The sequence below is a fragment of the Neolamprologus multifasciatus genome, chromosome 19 (assembly GCF_963576455.1).
Source record: "Neolamprologus multifasciatus chromosome 19, fNeoMul1.2, whole genome shotgun sequence".
NCBI lineage: Eukaryota > Metazoa > Chordata > Actinopteri > Cichliformes > Cichlidae > Neolamprologus > Neolamprologus multifasciatus.
The window spans coordinates 10,616,002-10,631,970 of record NC_140457.1 but is presented as its reverse complement, the minus strand read 5'-3'; the positions used below and the strand labels follow the sequence as shown (position 1 = coordinate 10,631,970).

Genomic DNA, 15,969 nt, shown 5'->3' with positions numbered 1-15,969 from the left:
ACTTACCGGACATTTTCCACTCATAAACTGATCGAGTTCGTCTAAATATAAACGACTGAGTATTTGTAAGGTACTTCCTGCTGTGTTTTGAAGTTTTAGTAAGTAATACAGTTCAGCTTAAAATGGAAACGCTCTACCTTCAAGTCAGAGCTGAGAGCATAATGTAACTCCTTGTATTGCGTCACTTCGAGCAGGAAACAAGCGACGAGGAACAAACACGCCGCCTTTGAATGTATGCAAGACTGTAAACACTGAAGGTAGCTGGAATTTGTGAATTAATTTAACACCGTATTTTGTTTTTTCTAACCTGGTAAGCGAATAAATAAAATAAAGTGAGTTGGAGGGCGGGGTGGGGTGGGCTGCTTTTAACCATGTAAAGCACTTTGTGCTACATTTTTTGCATGAAAAGTGCTTTATAAATAAAGATTGCTTGATTGATTGATTGAATTGTCTGCGGCTGACATGTAAACAGAAGTTAGCTCCATGCATGGAGCCGCAGTACTGCTGAATGTATTATTCTAATTAGTTTGCAGGATATACGAGTGTCTTGCTTGCTGATGCACTTTTGATTCCTGTTGTTGTCTATACTTTAGATTTAACGTGTAACAATATAACTATACGTCCATTAGCTAAGTTGATCTGGTTGTTTAACATTTTTCTGTGCTTCCAGTCACCTAAAGGCACTTTCCTTTGGCTGCAGGTTATTTGTAGGTGAGTGTGAATGGAAGATGCTTCTCCGGACGTTATGGTCCAGACTGGGAGCCCAGCTGCATGCAGGGAGCAGATCAGGCTGCGTTTTAATTTCGGCCAGGACTCACTGTGCTCCGTGGAGCTTTTCTAGGACCTGCCATTTAAACTCTATTCATCAGCAGCACGAGCAGAAAAGACATGTTTCTTTGCCTGCTTTGAGTGGATGTAAAAGTTTTAGCAGTGGGTTTTTGACTGACCCTGGGAGACTTTCAAACTGTGCAAGAGGACAAACAAGTTTGTATTCAACCAACCTCGTAAAGTCAGTGTTGAAACCAGCCACAGTGCCTGGGAAAAGGGCACCCAAGGGACCACGGACGAAGCAGCCGTCCAGAGCCAACCAGCCTTCCCTCAGTGAAGACAAGGTGATTTACCCTTTAGTGTAGTGAAATGTTTTATTTAGCTGTGCCTGGTATTGTTTTATGTGTTGATTCAATTGTTTGTCTCCATAGGATATGATGCAGTGCATTGCTTTTGCAACAGCAGATCAGTATCATTTGCCAACACTTTCTCACGACTTGATAAACCACGGCTTCCATGAGATAGATTTGCCCAGAGGTATGAGTGAAAAGGTCATACAGCTGTGCATTAGATTATTAGTGATGGCTTTCTTGATCGTCGTGTTTTATTTTCAGATGCCTCGAATGTTCTGGTGATAAGCACAGACATGGCTGCAAAACCAGATGACAATGCACAAATCTTCTTCTTCAGGTAATGCTGATGCGCTTTGGTTTAGACTTTGTCTCCAATGGTATTATTTTGTTGTAGAAAGGTCAGTTCTGTTCAAACATTGTCAAAAATATGGCTTAATTTGAGGATTATTGATATTTGGTTTGGTCAGTACTCGGTGATACGGGCGTACCTTGGTTTGCCTGTATGCCTATATCAGTGATCTATTTCTCAGCATCAGATGCACACACAAATCTAAACATGCAATTGCTGAGATTGTCGATTGGATTCGGGTCTGGATTACACAAGGCTAATCAGTGGTGGTGGTGCCTTTTAAAATTGTTGATGCTCTTGCCACGTGAGGCCAGGACCCACTGCATTGTGTCTAAGCAGTCAGGGAGGGCTGTGAAGGTCTATGTAATCCTCCAAGGATATGCCTCCTCAGACAATCACTGACCTCCTGCTAAACCATTCATGCTGGATGTTGCATGCAGCATAAAGTTCGCCACAGCATCTCCAGACTCTTACCTGCCACATATGCTCAGTGTGAATTTGCTCTCATCTGTAAAGAGAACGAAGCGCCACTGATGGACCTTTTGGTTTTGTTGATCTCTAGTGAATGCTATTCGATCTGCATGTTGCTGGTATGTGAACACAGGTCCCACTGATGGATGTCAGCCCCTCATGTCGCCCTCATGGAGTCTGTTTCTGACAGTTTGATCTAAAACATGCACGTGAGGTTTTGTAGGCCACCTCCTGTTCTTCCTCTCACAAAGGAGCAGATACTGGTCCTGCTGCTGTGGTATCTCCACCACACTCTTGAGATTGTGCTGAGAGACGCAAACTTTGTTGCTATGGCACGTGTGGATTTGCCATCTTGGGGGAGTTGGACTATTTGTGCAACCTGGCTGAGATGGCGATAGTGTCTCATGTTACTAGTGGTAGCAAGGACAAGGAGATAGCAACGGTCTGTGGCAACCATTCCCTTTTTGCGGGGTTGTCTTGTTGTTGTCTCCCCCTGCACCTGTTGTCCCTTTGATTTGCACCAGAGCAGGTGAAACTGAGTCTTAATAGTTTATGCTTTCTAACTTACAGGTTGCTATCCCTGAAGTTTAGCTGACTTTTTTGTTATACGCTGACAATCAAGCTTTCCTTTAACATTTTTCAGCAGTGTAGTTACTAATACTTCTTTAGTACAGCTGCTTTTTTCTTTGGCCCCATAATGCCTGATCTCAGTCTAAAGTTTCTAAGTTTAAAAGTTGTTTTGTTCAGCTAGAGTTCTTGTTTGACTGCTTGCCTCATGATTACCTTGAACCGATAGTTTGTTTGTAACATGAGAGGAAGGGCTAAACACTGACTTGTCCCACTTTCTAAATTTTTAGAGAAGGCTCAGTAGTTTTCTGGAATGTCGAGGAGAAAACGGTAAGCAAACATCACCATTAATGCAGTTAATCTAATTTCCAGTTCACTTTTCTACTATACTATTGTTAAACTCTGTAATTTCCCCTCACTCTTTACAGATTAAAAACATTTTGAGAATCCTGGAACACCATGAGATCCAGCCTTATGAAGTAGCGTTAGTCCACTGGGAAAATGAGGAGATTAACTACACTGTGGGAGAGTACGATGAGCCTCATGCTTTGTTTTGTTAGTACTTTCAGAATCTGTAACGTTTCTAAACGGGCACTTTTTTCCACCTCAGGGGAAATACAAAGCTTGAGCGTGGCAACTTTATTCTGAGTGACGATATGGATCAAGAGGAAGCTGTTTTGGAGAAATTTGCATTTTCAAATGCACTTTGTTTGTCTGGTGAGAAGCTGTATTTCAAGTCTGAATCATAAAAAATGTATTTGTTTCCTGTGAACACTGCTAACTTTTTCTCTTTGCTTTCTTTTCCAGTGAAGTTGGCAATATGGGAGGTAGCATTAGACAACTTTGTAGAGTCCATTCAATCAATTCCAGAGGTACAGTGGACAATTAACAGCAAGAATGAATAATTGATTATTTATAATGGTTGTTTGTGTGTTAGGAGATGCACGTGAGAGGTATTTTTCTAAAATGCTAATGCCGGCATGCTAATTTTTTTTCCTTTCCCACCCAGACACTCAAGTCTGGGAAAAGAGTCAAGTTGTCCTCTGCAGAGGTTATGCAGAAGATAGGAGAGCTTTTCACATTAAGGTAAATTCAGGAAAGTACAGCCTTTCTATTTTTGTATTCACTGTTTATGAGCAAGTAATACATCTTGAGTTTTGTGTAATTATACATGTTATTTCTAAATGCATAAACTGCTGTTTGTTTGCTTTTCTAGTATTACCGTACTTTAGTATTTTTATTTACACTCTGCTTTGACAGACACTGTATAAACCTGAGGTCTGACCTCCTCCTCACGCCTGATTTCTACTGGGACAGAGAAAACCTAGAAAAACTCTACGATAAGACGTGCCAGTTCCTCAGCATCAACCGCAGAGTCAATGTAAAGGATAAACCATCGCTGCTGGGTCTTTGTCTTAACACGCAATCATTTTTTTTGCCCATGTAGCTTCATAATCTATCTCATTTTAGGTTGTGAATGAGAAGCTGGAACATTGCACGCAGCTGACAGACTTGATGAGGAGCCACCTGAGTGAGAAGCACAGCTTGAGGTTGGAGTGGATGATAGTCATCCTGATTACGATTGAGGTAAAAGAGGTCAAGCAAGAAGCCTCAAAGAATGCAGCATTTTTAAAACAAACCTTTATTCATGCTTTTTAAAAAAAACAGCGAGATGTTTAATAATGAGTACATCTCATTTGTTTCTCTTGTAGGTTATGTTTGAACTCGCAAAAATGATCTTCTAAATTGCTGCTCTGAAGCTACAACAACTCTAAAAAGGGCACAAGCAGCTATGAAAGAAGAATGCTGCACTGTGCGAAGGCACTGAGTTGTGAAGGGGACCTAGATCACGCTGAATGTGTTTACTCTTCATGTGTTACATCAGCAACTTTTTGAAAACCATGAATTATTTTTAAATCAAGAATTTCACAAATTGTTACTGAGGATCTTGGCTGCGGGCGGGAGCAGTATTTTACACACATTTGTTCTTTATTACTGTGAAAAAAACAAAGAAAAATCAAAGTAGGCAAAAAAAGATTTTTAATCTTTTGTGATGATCTGACCTTTATGTTTTGGGACTTATTTTGTCTTTATGTTCTTAATTTTCTTTTTACGTCATGAGAAAGCATCTATGTTTTCTTGTCAGTGTCAAAGATGCATTTTAAAAAGGTCTTATTTGCATGGGATGGCAGGGACTCCCACATCTTGACACTGATCTTGCAGCTGATTTAAAAAAGAAAGGGGGGAAAAAAGATGTAGAAATGCATCCAGATTTACTGAGTCCCAAACACCAACTGTAACTCTGTTATAAAAGATGGGAATAAAGTATTTGTGTTCAATATTTCCGTGTTTGGATGTTAAACATCATTAACAGATTTCTTTTCTTTTGCAGTAAACAAATAATTACCGTAGTACTTTTAATTTATATGTATTAATTTATTCAAATAAAATAGTTTTTATTAATTAAACACTGGTAAATATATCAGAAAACATATAAATACACATAAATCAATATTAGTGACATCAGACAAGCAAGGATTGTCCATAACAGACAGTAATGGAAATGAGATTTCAAAATAAAAGCATACAGCTAACATAAATACCTTTTCACAAGCTTATTTTTCTCACTCTGTTGCAGTTTGATTACTGAGCCTCAGGCATCAAGCTTAGTGAGGAGGCTTGTTTCTGGCACTTAGATTTATTTTTTCCGGTCTCTAAGTCTAAATTTAGGGTTAGTATCTCAAATTTTGAGACAATCAAAATCTCCACTTTTTATATTTTTCAGTGGTAGAAACAGCCTGTTAAAGAACAGGAGAACAGAAAAGTTTGAGTAAACATGGTTGCTTAAGGCACTGCTGATTCAAATTTGATTAACTGCGTATTTGATTAAGTTCAGCTTTAGATTAAACACTGTCACACCTTGCTTCATGCCATGCTCTCACCATGCTCTAATTTTCGAACTGCTCACAGTAAAAATTCTAATCACTAAAATATTCATTATGTACAAGATCACGTATAATAATAATAATATATATGTATATATATGTGTATATATATATATATATATATATATATATATATGTATATCTCCTCAGTATGTTCAGGTCTGACTTTTTAAATCATGTGGCAACATGTATATAAGTGAAATACTGATTGCAAATAAATGTTTTGTGGAAATATCTACATTTTGCTAATTTTTATAAAAAGGTGTTTCTATGTGCTGTAACTGGTAACATACATCATGATTTAATGTGGTCTGTGAATAACACCTGAACATTTTTTAAGCTTTTTACCATAAAAGGTGAAAAGATTCAACAAATATATTATGATATTCTTATTGACTTACTGACATATACATTCTATTTAAAAACTTAGGCATAATAATGTATGAATTATAAATGGAGAGACCTGACATAATTAGCAATGAAGTTGCATTACATGACAAACAGGTAGTTAAATTTACTGAGGCCCCTGCGTGGTATAAGTAGCTCATTGTCACACTTCTAAAATCATTCAAAAATCACAATTCAAGCCCCCTGAGAAGATTAACCTTTTTTTTTTCAATGCACACTTTCCAAAACACTCTCTTAAGTCATATACTGTATAATAATAAAATAATCTTAGCAATTAAGGCTAGTTTTGCTAATAAATATCAGAATATTTTGGTGCATCATAATGTGAAATAAAAGGCTTTGATGGCTTTATGAAGCTTTCTTCCTTTTACTTTTTGATTGTTCCACCTACAAAAAGAAATACAAAAAAGGGCATACGTTTAATTGAAATTGATTGTGAAAATATACAGAATAAGAGGTGGCTTACCACTCAGTAACACTTGAGCTAGGTTAGGTTAATCCCATTCTGCCTGAGTGACACGTGTTGTGATTACTGGGTACTCCAGGGCAACAGCAAAATCTTCACCTTCACTCTCAATTTCACCTATTCCTCCTGTTTCGTGCAATCTCTGATGATATTCCTCATCCTCACTCTTGGTATCAGGTGCCATTTCAAACTCAGATTCAGGATCTTCTTTTCCCTCATGTGCACTTCCCGCTTGAGGCTCCGTGGGTTCTTCCACTTTGATGTGGGATGCCCCCTTTTCCTCTTGGGTGTAAATGTCTTCCTCAGCATCCAGCCACACGTCATCATTTTCCTCCTCTATTTGTTTAATGGGCTCCTCTGCTGTTTTTTCTTTGCTACGAGCCTTGAAGACTGCAGGATGACTGATCAACAGGCCTCGTTTCTCTTTTTGCATCACAGGTTCTGTCGTTTGTGTGGCCTGAATGTCTGGTATTATCGATTGCTTTGACTGAATTTGTTCCACTGGTTCTATTGTTTCTATTGTCTGGATGCTAACAGCCTGTAGTACTGGCTGTTTTGATATCATGGCTCTTTCAGTTAAATCTAATTTTTCTGCTGGCTCTGTGATTTGCTTCAGCGGTTTGGTGGTGTCTGCTGCCTGGATTTCAGAGATTATTGGTTCCTCTGATTCAGTTTGTTCTGCTGGTTGTGTTGTTTCCATTTCTTGGACAGCAACGTCCTGAAGTTTAGGCTGATGGGAGACCACAGCTTCTGATTCAGTAATTTCTGTTGTCTGAACAGCGACTTCCATTAGCTCCATTTGTTTCTCGCTCTCAGCTCTTTGCATTGCATTTATCAGGTTTGTAGGTTCCACTGCTTCTACTGCCTGAACAGCAACTTCGGACACATTAAGCTGTTTCACAGGTTCTGCAGGAGGAGGTGGGGATGCTGGTGCCTTTAGCTGTCCAAACTGTATGTTAAGTTTGAATTCTAAGGACAGGCTTGAAGGAGACTCTACATTACCTATTGACGAGATCATACCCGTGTTCTGGGGGGCTACTAATAATGTGTTATTTGGTGTAACAATCTGGCTTTGTGTACTTTGTAGGTTTTGTGCTTCTGTGGTGGTATCGCCATCTTTCTTCTTAGCTAATTCTTCAGATGTTGCATCCTCCGCTGTCACACATACCTCTGATTTTTGCAGCTCAGCTTGAGTTTCTTCCAGATCCTCTGTGTGATCATGGGTAGAGATATCTAAACCTAAATCAGAAATTCGCAATTGATCCTCAGACTCTTTCTGCTCAGCTGGGATCCCATGTCCTTCATCCTCTTCTTCTATGAGCTCCCCAGAACTGTCCTTCATCATTTTTTCATCCTCTGGTTCACTTGGTGTACTTTGAACTGTCTCGCTAACATCTGGTTGTTTTATAACTTCTTGTTCCAACTTATCTGGCACAGATTCAGGAGTGGGCTCTGGTAAATTCCCCTTTACATATTGAATAACTTCTTGAACAGTTAGATTGTTTTCCTCGTTATTCACTTCCTCTTCGATTGCAGTAGAGGCAGATAGGTTTTCTACTTTTTCAAGAGTTTCATGACAAACATCAATAACTTCTTTGGCTTCTGTAACCCCTACCTCAATCATTGTGTGGACGATATTCTCTGCTGAATTGATATCAACATCCACCACTTGCACTTGGAATCTGTGATTGTCGTCAAACTCTAGTGATGGAACATGCATCATAACAACCACACTCCCTCCTTCTGCTGTGTTAATGACATTGTTCTTCTCTAATGGTGTTGTGGTCTCAAAAGTGTCCTTTATCTCCATCTCACTTGCTTTTCTTTCTATCAAGTGTTCTCGAATCTCAGTTGTTTCCTCAATTGAAACATCAGGTATTACTGCTGAAACATCTTTTAGATTACATGTTATTACTTGCATCACTACAGCGTGCTCAGTGGCAGCAGTGATTACCTCAGTGCCTTGAAGTTCACCAGCTTTTTCTCCCTCAACACTTACTTGGGCTGTACTAACATCCTCGTCATATTTGGGTTCTTCTGAAGCTTCAGCACTGTCAACACAAGTCTCATAATGGACCTGATCATTACTTACTTGTTCTTCTTCTTGTTCTGCAGAAGGCACATAAGCAGCTGGTACTGTTTCTTCCAAAGCTTCACCTTTTCTATCTTCGTGTTCAGCTTGATCATTTTGTGGAATGCTTTCGGTTTTCTGATCTTTGTTTATTTCTAAATCCTGGTCTGGTTGTTTTTTCTCAGTTTCATCTGTAATGCAGTCAGTGTCTGGTTTCGGAACATCTTCTAGCAATGCTTCAGTTTCAAGCTCCTGAGTGCTAAACACCTCAACACTTGATGCAACTGCATTTGCAGACTTGGATGCTTCACGGTCAGTTGCAGGAACATTGTCTTCTGCATCAGGCAGTGATGCTTCTGGTTCCATTAGGTCAACTGCTTTCTGCTTGGGTTCACCTGTAACTGTTTCCATTGTCCCCATATCCTTGGATATCACCTCATCTTCAGTTCCTTGAGGTTGACCTTCCTCTGAATCTAATGTGACGGCTTGTACCACTTGTAACACTGCTGGTTCTTGAACATCCTTGGTTATGGAATCATCCACTGCTTCACCTTTATCTTCAGTGATTGGTAACATTTTAGCCTCTTGGGGCTGATCTTTTTCTGCAGGTGGAACATCCTCTGATATTACTTCTTTCTCCCATGACTGACCACTCCCCTCTTCTAAATCTAATGTGGCTGCTTGTACAGCTTCTACTTTTTCTGGAACTTCAGGCTGCGATTCTTTGTTTTGAATCTCATCGGTCACTTCAGTGTGATGTTGTGTTGTCTGTTTGTTTTCATCTGTTACTGGTTGAGAAGACTGAATGTCCTCTGAAGGTTGTATTTCTGTTTGAACACTATCTTCTTTTGACTGCAATGATGTGGCTTGAAGAAGTTCTGGTACCTCTGGAACTTTGGAAACTTCAGGCTGTGGTTCTTTTTTTTTAATCTCATCAGTCACTTCAATGAGATTCTCTGCTAACTCTTTACATTCACCTGTTATTAGCTCAGCAGACTGAATATCCTCTGCAGGTTGTATTTCTGTTCGAACACTGTCCTCTTTTGATTCCAATGTTGTGGCTTGAACACCTTCTGACACCTCTGTAACTTCGGAAACCTCAGGCTGTGGCTCTTTAGTTTCTGGCTCATTAGAAACTTCACCTTCAGTGAGATGCTCTGATGTCTGTTTGGATTCATCTATTACTGGTTCAGCCGCCTGAATGTCCTGCGAGGGTTGTATTTCTTCTTGAATGTTGTCCTCTTTTGATTCTAATGTTATGGCTTCAACATCTTCTGGCACCTCTGTAACTTCAGAAACTTCAGACTGTGGCTCTTTAGTTTCTGGCTCATCGTTCACTTCAATGAGATGTTCCCCTGTATGTTTGGATTCATCTGTTACTGGTTCAGCAGACTGAATGTCCTGTGAGCACTGTATTTCTTCTTGAATACTATCCCCTTCTGATTGTAATGCTGTGGCTTGAATACCTTCTGGCACTTCTGTAACTTCAAAAATTTCAGACTGTGTCTCTTTAGTTTCTGGCTCAATGGAAACTTCATCTTCAGTGAGATGCTCTCCTATTGGTTTGGATTCATCTATACTTTCTGCTGGTGGAACATCTTCTGAGGCCAGTGCTTCTTCTGCAGGTGATTGAACTTTATCCTCTTCTGCAGTTGCTGTGGCTTTTTGCTCAACTTCCACTGCATCTTTCACTTCGTCATCCTCTGTTTTGGGAGCTTCAGCCTGTGTTTGTCTATCTTCTGGCTCAACAGTCACTTCAGCAAGATGCTCTGTCTGCTTGGAATCGTCTGTAACTATTTCTGTTGGTGGTATGTCATCTAAGTGTGGTGCTTCGTCTTCAAGTGACTGAACAGTATCCTCTTCTGAAGCTTTTACATCTTTTTCTACATTTGCCAGTGCTTCCAACTCATCCACCACCACAGAAGGTTCAGCTTCAATTTGACTTTGCTCAGTAATATTTTGATTGATCTGATCCCCCATGGAGCACGAACTTTGAACTTCCTGCTCGATGCTTCCAACTTTAGTTTCATCAGCCACAAAAAGAGCTGACTCTGCTTCTTGAGTCTCAGTTTTTGAGGTATCTTCTTCTACTTGATCTGCCACAACTAGAGAACCTTTATCTGGAGCAACTTCATCACTTTCAGGTAATGTCTCCTGAGGTAACTCTTCCTTTTCTTCAGAAATGCATTCTGGCACATGTTGGCTGTCATCAGTAACTTCTAATTCTTTAATGCTTTCTTGCACCTGTGTAACACTGACCTCATGAACTTCATCTTCAGTGACTTCTGCATTGTCAATCTCCTCAGATACAATCTCTGTTGAAACAGCTTTGTTAACATCAGGTATGCTCTCTGCTTGGGCTGTTGCCTCAAGTTCATTAATTGCATCAATTGGTTCAGCATTTAGCTCTGCGTTTACCACTGTTTCATCTGATCCTTTGCGTATTTCCAGGATTTCCGGCTGTTCTTTTTCAAATGTTTCAAGTAATTGAGGCGTGACAGAACTAACTATTCTTTCTGAACTTGGCTCCTCTAAAGTCACTGGGACTACATGCGTACTTACAGAGATGGTTTCAGCAACTTGTTCTAGCAACAACTCTGTGTTGTTGACACTGTATTCAGCTGGGACAGGTGTTGCGTTACCAGATGTTTTTGAAGAGTCTGATAACTGGGAAACTGCAGAGATCATCTCAGTTTCATCATCTGTCACAGTAACATCAACAGGCTCTGGAGCTGTTATGGCTTCAGATGTGATCTCTACCAGGTCCTCTGCTATAGTGTCATCTCTTGCTGCTTCCTCAATGCCTGAAGCCGGAGTGGCCATGGTCTCTGTAAGTACTCCCTCCTCTGGAATATCACTGAGTTGTTGGTGTTTACTGATTGATTCTGTAAGGTCATCTGGTTCTTCAACTGGAGCAGGTGTAGCCAGTGTTTTAGGAACCTCATTTTCTAAAGCTTCCTCATTGTCTTGGGATGTTTGTGTTTCGAGTGGAAGACTATCACAAGGTGGAGTGGAGTCCTGCTGGACTTCATTGTCTGTTACTTCTGGTATGTAACTTTCTACATCTGCCTTGGTTTCTCCCATTTCATCTGCAAACTCTGATAGTGGAATCACAGCTGGAGTCTCAGAGTCTTCATCACCTGAAGCTTCCTTGTCAGCTTCATCTAAAGATACTTGTTCTAGCGTTTCAGCAGGCTTTCTCTTTTTTCTTCCAGGTAGGAGATTCTTAATAGAAAACGTGGACTCAGCTTGAGTAACTTCATTGTCAGAAGGAATGATATCTTTGCTTTCATCCAGATCCTTGGCTTTTGTTTTGGGGGTGACAAGTTTTTTAAATGATTTCCATGTTGACTCCCCATCACTCTCTGGAGGACTTCCTTCTTTAATTTCTTGGGCCTCATTAGATCTTTCTAGTGGTGATTCTGCACCTTGTTTAAGTCCACTGTCTTGCTTGTTTTTTGATGGTGTTTCTTCTTCTGAGTCTGATGATTTTCGGCTTTTTCTCCTTCCAGATCCACACAAAACAGCTTCCCATGACACAGATGAGTCTTTCCTTTTTTTTCCTTCTTCTGTGCTGTGATCTGATATTTCCCCCCCTTCACTTGGTTTAGCCTCATCTACTGAACCTGAGATTTGTGCCTGTTCATTGCTCAATGAAGGCGTCTTGTTACGTTTTTTTGGAGTCAGAAGTTTTTTGAAGGCTATCCATGCACTGTCCTCTTCTTCTGCTGCCGGTGCAGAGGGTTGTGCAGGACTTTCGTCTTTCTGATTTTCAGCTGACTCTGTTGAAGACAGCAGCTGATCAGAGACTTGTTCTTGTGAGTCAGTGATCTTTGTGTCACTTGATTTCTTTGCTTTCTGTTTTTTGGAAAGACTCCTGAAACTAGAGCCTGACATTAGCTTCTTCAGTGGACTCGCCTGAACTTTTTCTTTTTCTTGAGAGTTTAGTATTTCACCCTCACCATCTGATCTCTTCGTGGAAGGTGGTTTAACATCATCCTGAGTGGTTGCTGCAGGCACGATCTTAGCTTCTCCAAGTCCTTTCTCAGTTGTAGCTGCCTCAGTATCAAGAGTAATCTCCTCCTTATCCTGCTCTTCCACTGCTTGCTCTGCTATTTCAGCAATCTCGTTTTCACTCATATCCACCAGTTCTTTCTCGGTCACCTCATCTTCTGCAAGTTTCTTTTTCTTCCGTAGACTAGAAAAGATTCCTGTGGTAAAAAACCTTTTTAATGGAGAGTCAACCACCTTTTCTTCAGTAATCATTGGTGATGCTGGATGCAGTTCCTGTGTGGTATCCTGGTGTCCATCTTCATTTACAGCAGGTGAAGTTGTTCTTGCATCATCATTATCACGCTCAGCTTCCTCTTTGGTTTCTGTTTTCTTTATGTCTGCATTTTCTGGAATATTCTCTGATGTACCATCTGTCAGACTGGGACATACTGTTGAATCATATTCATTTGCTTCCTGTGCTGTGTTTAGATCCACACTCTGTTCCTCATTTTCACTTTTGACCTCTTGTGCATTATCTTTGCCCTCCTCTGGTATGTTTGGTACTTCCTCAGGCACATCTGTTTCAGCCTCTTCACCAGAGCCTTTTTTAACTGTCAATTTCAAACCAATGTTGCTGAAAAAATTTCTAAAACTTTCATTGATGTCGTTTTGCTTCTCTTCCATTTCGATAATTTCTACTTTTTCAACTTCATTTGCATCAGCTTCATCTGGTGATGTCTTTGCATTGATGCCAACACTTTCCACTGGAGTTTTTTCTTCTTTAGGGGACTTTTCTGTCTTTGCAACATCTTTGTCTGAGGAAAGGATAGTTAAATCAACAATTAAATTAATCATTAAAATACTTTTGATTGCAAGAAGTTGCAACAAAATTGGCCTAGTGTGCTAACAGATTCTTTCACCTAGAACCCAACAACTTGCGCTTCTATTGAAACCATGCTGGCAGAAATACACAAATTATGAATACCCACCCTCTGCAGAAATCTCGTCTTTGCAGAGACCATTGAGTGCTGCTATAGAGCCGTCTGCTTTTCCATTTATCTCAGAGATCTGCCCATTGGTTTTGAGAGGCTGAAAAAAAGCACAAAACTGAATGTACAATAAATCTCTGCTCATGTGTGCGTGGCACGAAAAAAATTTAACAAGTCTAGTTTGAACCTCTGAAGAATTTTCATCTGTAATTAACAGGGATGCCAAAGACCTATAGAAACAGTATAGACCAGTTACTATTGGCTAGGTTTTGTGGCAGCCTTAGAGTCAACGCTCCTAATTTTTCCAATCCTAAATCCATGAGTCAGATTAGTTGGGAATGTCTGAGCAGGGTTTAGGGAATAAGAAACTTAACTGCACCCAATAGTGTGCAGAACAAAAACCTAAATAAACAACTGTAAATACATCAGACAGTGATATTATTTCCAAGTTAAGCTTTTTTTTTTTTCAACTTTTTAAACCAATTTATTAGATGTACAGAGTTTTGCTTATCTTTTTACTTATGTTATTATGTTGCCTTAAGTGCTTTATCTAATTTAAACTGAATTTAAACTGACTATCCGAGCTCTCCAAGAGCCCGAAAATAATAACAACAGAAGGCAAAACAACCTAGTTTTAGATAGTTAAAGGCCATAATCATCATCATCTCCCATTATCACAATTTAAATACAACTTATTGGTATTAGTGTTTTTTCTTTCTTTTTAATACCCCACTTCAGAATCAGAATCAGAATACTTTATTAATCTCGAAGGAAATTAGGTTTATTCCATGCTTAAGCACATGATTTCTTCCAGCAGTGTCATGTCTCCACCTTAATAACAATCAGCATGGTCGAATATATCATCAAATCAACACAACATCGCCAAGAAAAAGCATCAATTTCTCTACTGATTCTTACAGGACAGTGCTAATTGACATCCTCATCGGCATGAGCTGTTATAATGTTGTACACTAATAATCAATGTTTTTTCTGCTTAGTCCAGCAGGAGGGAAATTCCATCTCTCCCATGGGCTTTATTTGGTTCACTCCAAGAATGAAAGGTCATCATTCCTCCATGCTGTTTCCTCTTTTATCTACAGTAAATGAAAACCTCTGCACCATCAATGAAATAGTGAAAAACGACTATTCAGAAGAGTAATACTATGTAAGTTATCAGGTAGCCTCAAGAACCAAAAGCCAGCAGTCAAGGGCCATTAAATTTGCTCACAATTTCAACATGAGGCACTGCACACAATACATTTAACAACTTAAAAACAACAACAACTTTTACAGTAAATGGTTTAAGTTTTGTGTTGTAAGACTCAGGCTATGATTTACTATTATTATTCTTTTTCACATTTTGCAAATCTTGCTGTATAAGGAAAATGGGGCCAAAAAGAGTTTCAGTCAATGTGGGACATATATACATATGAAATGCATCACATATAAGACTTTTTTTCCCTTTCATTTCATCTTTGTCTTTATGTCTAAGGAGAAATGACACTAGGCTGTTGTGCACCCAGCACAATATATAAATCAATCAATAATGCTTCCTGTTACAGAAAAGCTTAAAAATAATCACATTGCTCGCCAGTGTCCCAGTATTGCTGGATGCACTCATCCGCTTTGAAGGGACAAGGACTTTTCCTTTTATTCTGACGTTAATTGATGTGTTGGCATGCAGCGTGTGCACCGTCCCGACAACAACAACAAAATCCAGCCTCAGCATTTTTTAATCTTTCAAAGCGCCTACTGTTTGTTCTCTGTCACTATAATGAATCAAATGAAAACCACTGATTGGTAAAGAGGACAGGCTAAATCGTTGTTGCAAAGTTAACACAGCCATAAAGGAAGAATTTGGGTCTCTTGGGATATGTTACCTTGTCTTCAGTATCCTGCACAATTTGAACATCATTCACTTTTGCGCTCTCCTCCTCCTCCTCTGCATCCTTCTTGCCCGCACGTTGCGCAGACTGAGTGTCTCCCATTATCTGAACTGCAGCGCGTCGCTATCCGGAATGAGCCACACAAGTGAAACGGATATCCCACAAGAAAAACAGGCCGGTAGCTCAGCTGAGCCACGGAAGGCGGTCAGCTCTCAAATGGTGTAGTCTGGATGCTGGAAAAACTCTTTCCTCTTAGATTAACACCTCCCTGCAGAATCACATGAAGCCATATGAGCCAGCTGACCCGGCCCGGCTCGGCCCGCCTCTCTCTGCATTGAAAAAAAAAAAGAACTGCAGAGAAAACAGCCTGCTCTCAGATTACTGAAGAGAATGTCCCAGCAACAAGCATAAACCTGCACTGGTGAGGATGCACTAGCCCGCGGATGCACTGAACAACGAGTGGCTATGTTAAAGATTTAAATGATATTTTCATCGGAAACAGATGCTGCAAATTCATGCCGCATTAAATAAGAAAGTCTGTTGCTGTTTAACACTTTGGTTATCCGGAAAGTGGATTTTATAACTAGTTTTATTATATAAAAAAACAACAAACAAAAAACAAACAAAACAAAACCTAAGAATTTTGAAACCAGGAATGTTCTTTAAAAAAACAAACAAAAAAACCCCAAGTGTTTAAATCTTT

General features: G+C 39.7%; 2 protein-coding genes across 5 annotated transcripts; one reads left to right on the top strand and one right to left on the bottom strand.

Annotated features, from left to right (window-relative positions):
* The first annotated feature begins 143 nt into the window (after window positions 1–143).
* On the top strand, window positions 144–4,524 carry rmnd1 (required for meiotic nuclear division 1 homolog). Of its 3 annotated transcripts, none has more exons than XM_085142419.1 (12): window positions 144–257; window positions 701–1,112; window positions 1,200–1,305; window positions 1,383–1,458; window positions 2,799–2,838; window positions 2,937–3,037; window positions 3,119–3,225; window positions 3,316–3,380; window positions 3,518–3,594; window positions 3,769–3,889; window positions 3,979–4,095; window positions 4,221–4,524. In XM_085142419.1, the coding sequence occupies exons 2-12, from the start codon at window positions 729–731 to the stop codon at window positions 4,251–4,253; spliced, it is 1,227 nt and encodes a 408-aa protein (XP_084998545.1). In that variant the 5' UTR covers window positions 144–257; window positions 701–728; the 3' UTR covers window positions 4,254–4,524. The 3 variants fall into 3 exon arrangements, with proteins under 3 accessions (XP_084998545.1, XP_084998544.1, XP_084998543.1); XM_085142418.1 differs by having other exon boundaries at window positions 175–332; XM_085142417.1 differs by having other exon boundaries at window positions 177–310.
* Window positions 4,525–5,561: 1,037 nt separating this feature from the next.
* akap12a (A kinase (PRKA) anchor protein 12a) lies at window positions 5,562–15,637 on the bottom strand. 2 transcript variants are annotated; one of them, XM_085142401.1, is made up of 4 exons: window positions 15,261–15,637; window positions 13,381–13,480; window positions 6,328–13,200; window positions 5,562–6,248 (listed from the first exon to the last, which is right to left on the bottom strand). In XM_085142401.1, exons 1-3 carry the CDS (start codon window positions 15,366–15,368, stop codon window positions 6,356–6,358), a joined length of 7,053 nt encoding a protein of 2,350 aa, XP_084998527.1. In that variant the 5' UTR covers window positions 15,369–15,637; the 3' UTR covers window positions 5,562–6,248; window positions 6,328–6,355. The 2 variants fall into 2 exon arrangements, with proteins under 2 accessions (XP_084998527.1, XP_084998526.1); XM_085142400.1 differs by having other exon boundaries at window positions 6,328–13,206; window positions 15,261–15,636.
* Window positions 15,638–15,969: the final 332 nt, after the last annotated feature.

Coding starts and splice junctions, on each gene's coding strand:
- rmnd1 (XM_085142419.1), top strand. CDS start 729: ATGCTTCTCCGGACGTTATGGTCCAGACTGGGAGCCCAGCTGCATGCA. Junction 1,306..1,382: donor TGAGATAGATTTGCCCAGAG/GTATGAGTGAAA, acceptor TTTTATTTTCAG/ATGCCTCGAATGTTCTGGTG. Junction 4,096..4,220: donor TCATCCTGATTACGATTGAG/GTAAAAGAGGTC, acceptor TTTCTCTTGTAG/GTTATGTTTGAACTCGCAAA.
- akap12a (XM_085142400.1), bottom strand. CDS start 15,368: ATGGGAGACACTCAGTCTGCGCAACGTGCGGGCAAGAAGGATGCAGAG. Junction 13,481..15,260: donor TGCAGGATACTGAAGACAAG/GTAACATATCCC, acceptor GCTTTTTTTCAG/CCTCTCAAAACCAATGGGCA. Junction 13,207..13,380: donor AGACGAGATTTCTGCAGAGG/GTGGGTATTCAT, acceptor TCCTTTCCTCAG/ACAAAGATGTTGCAAAGACA.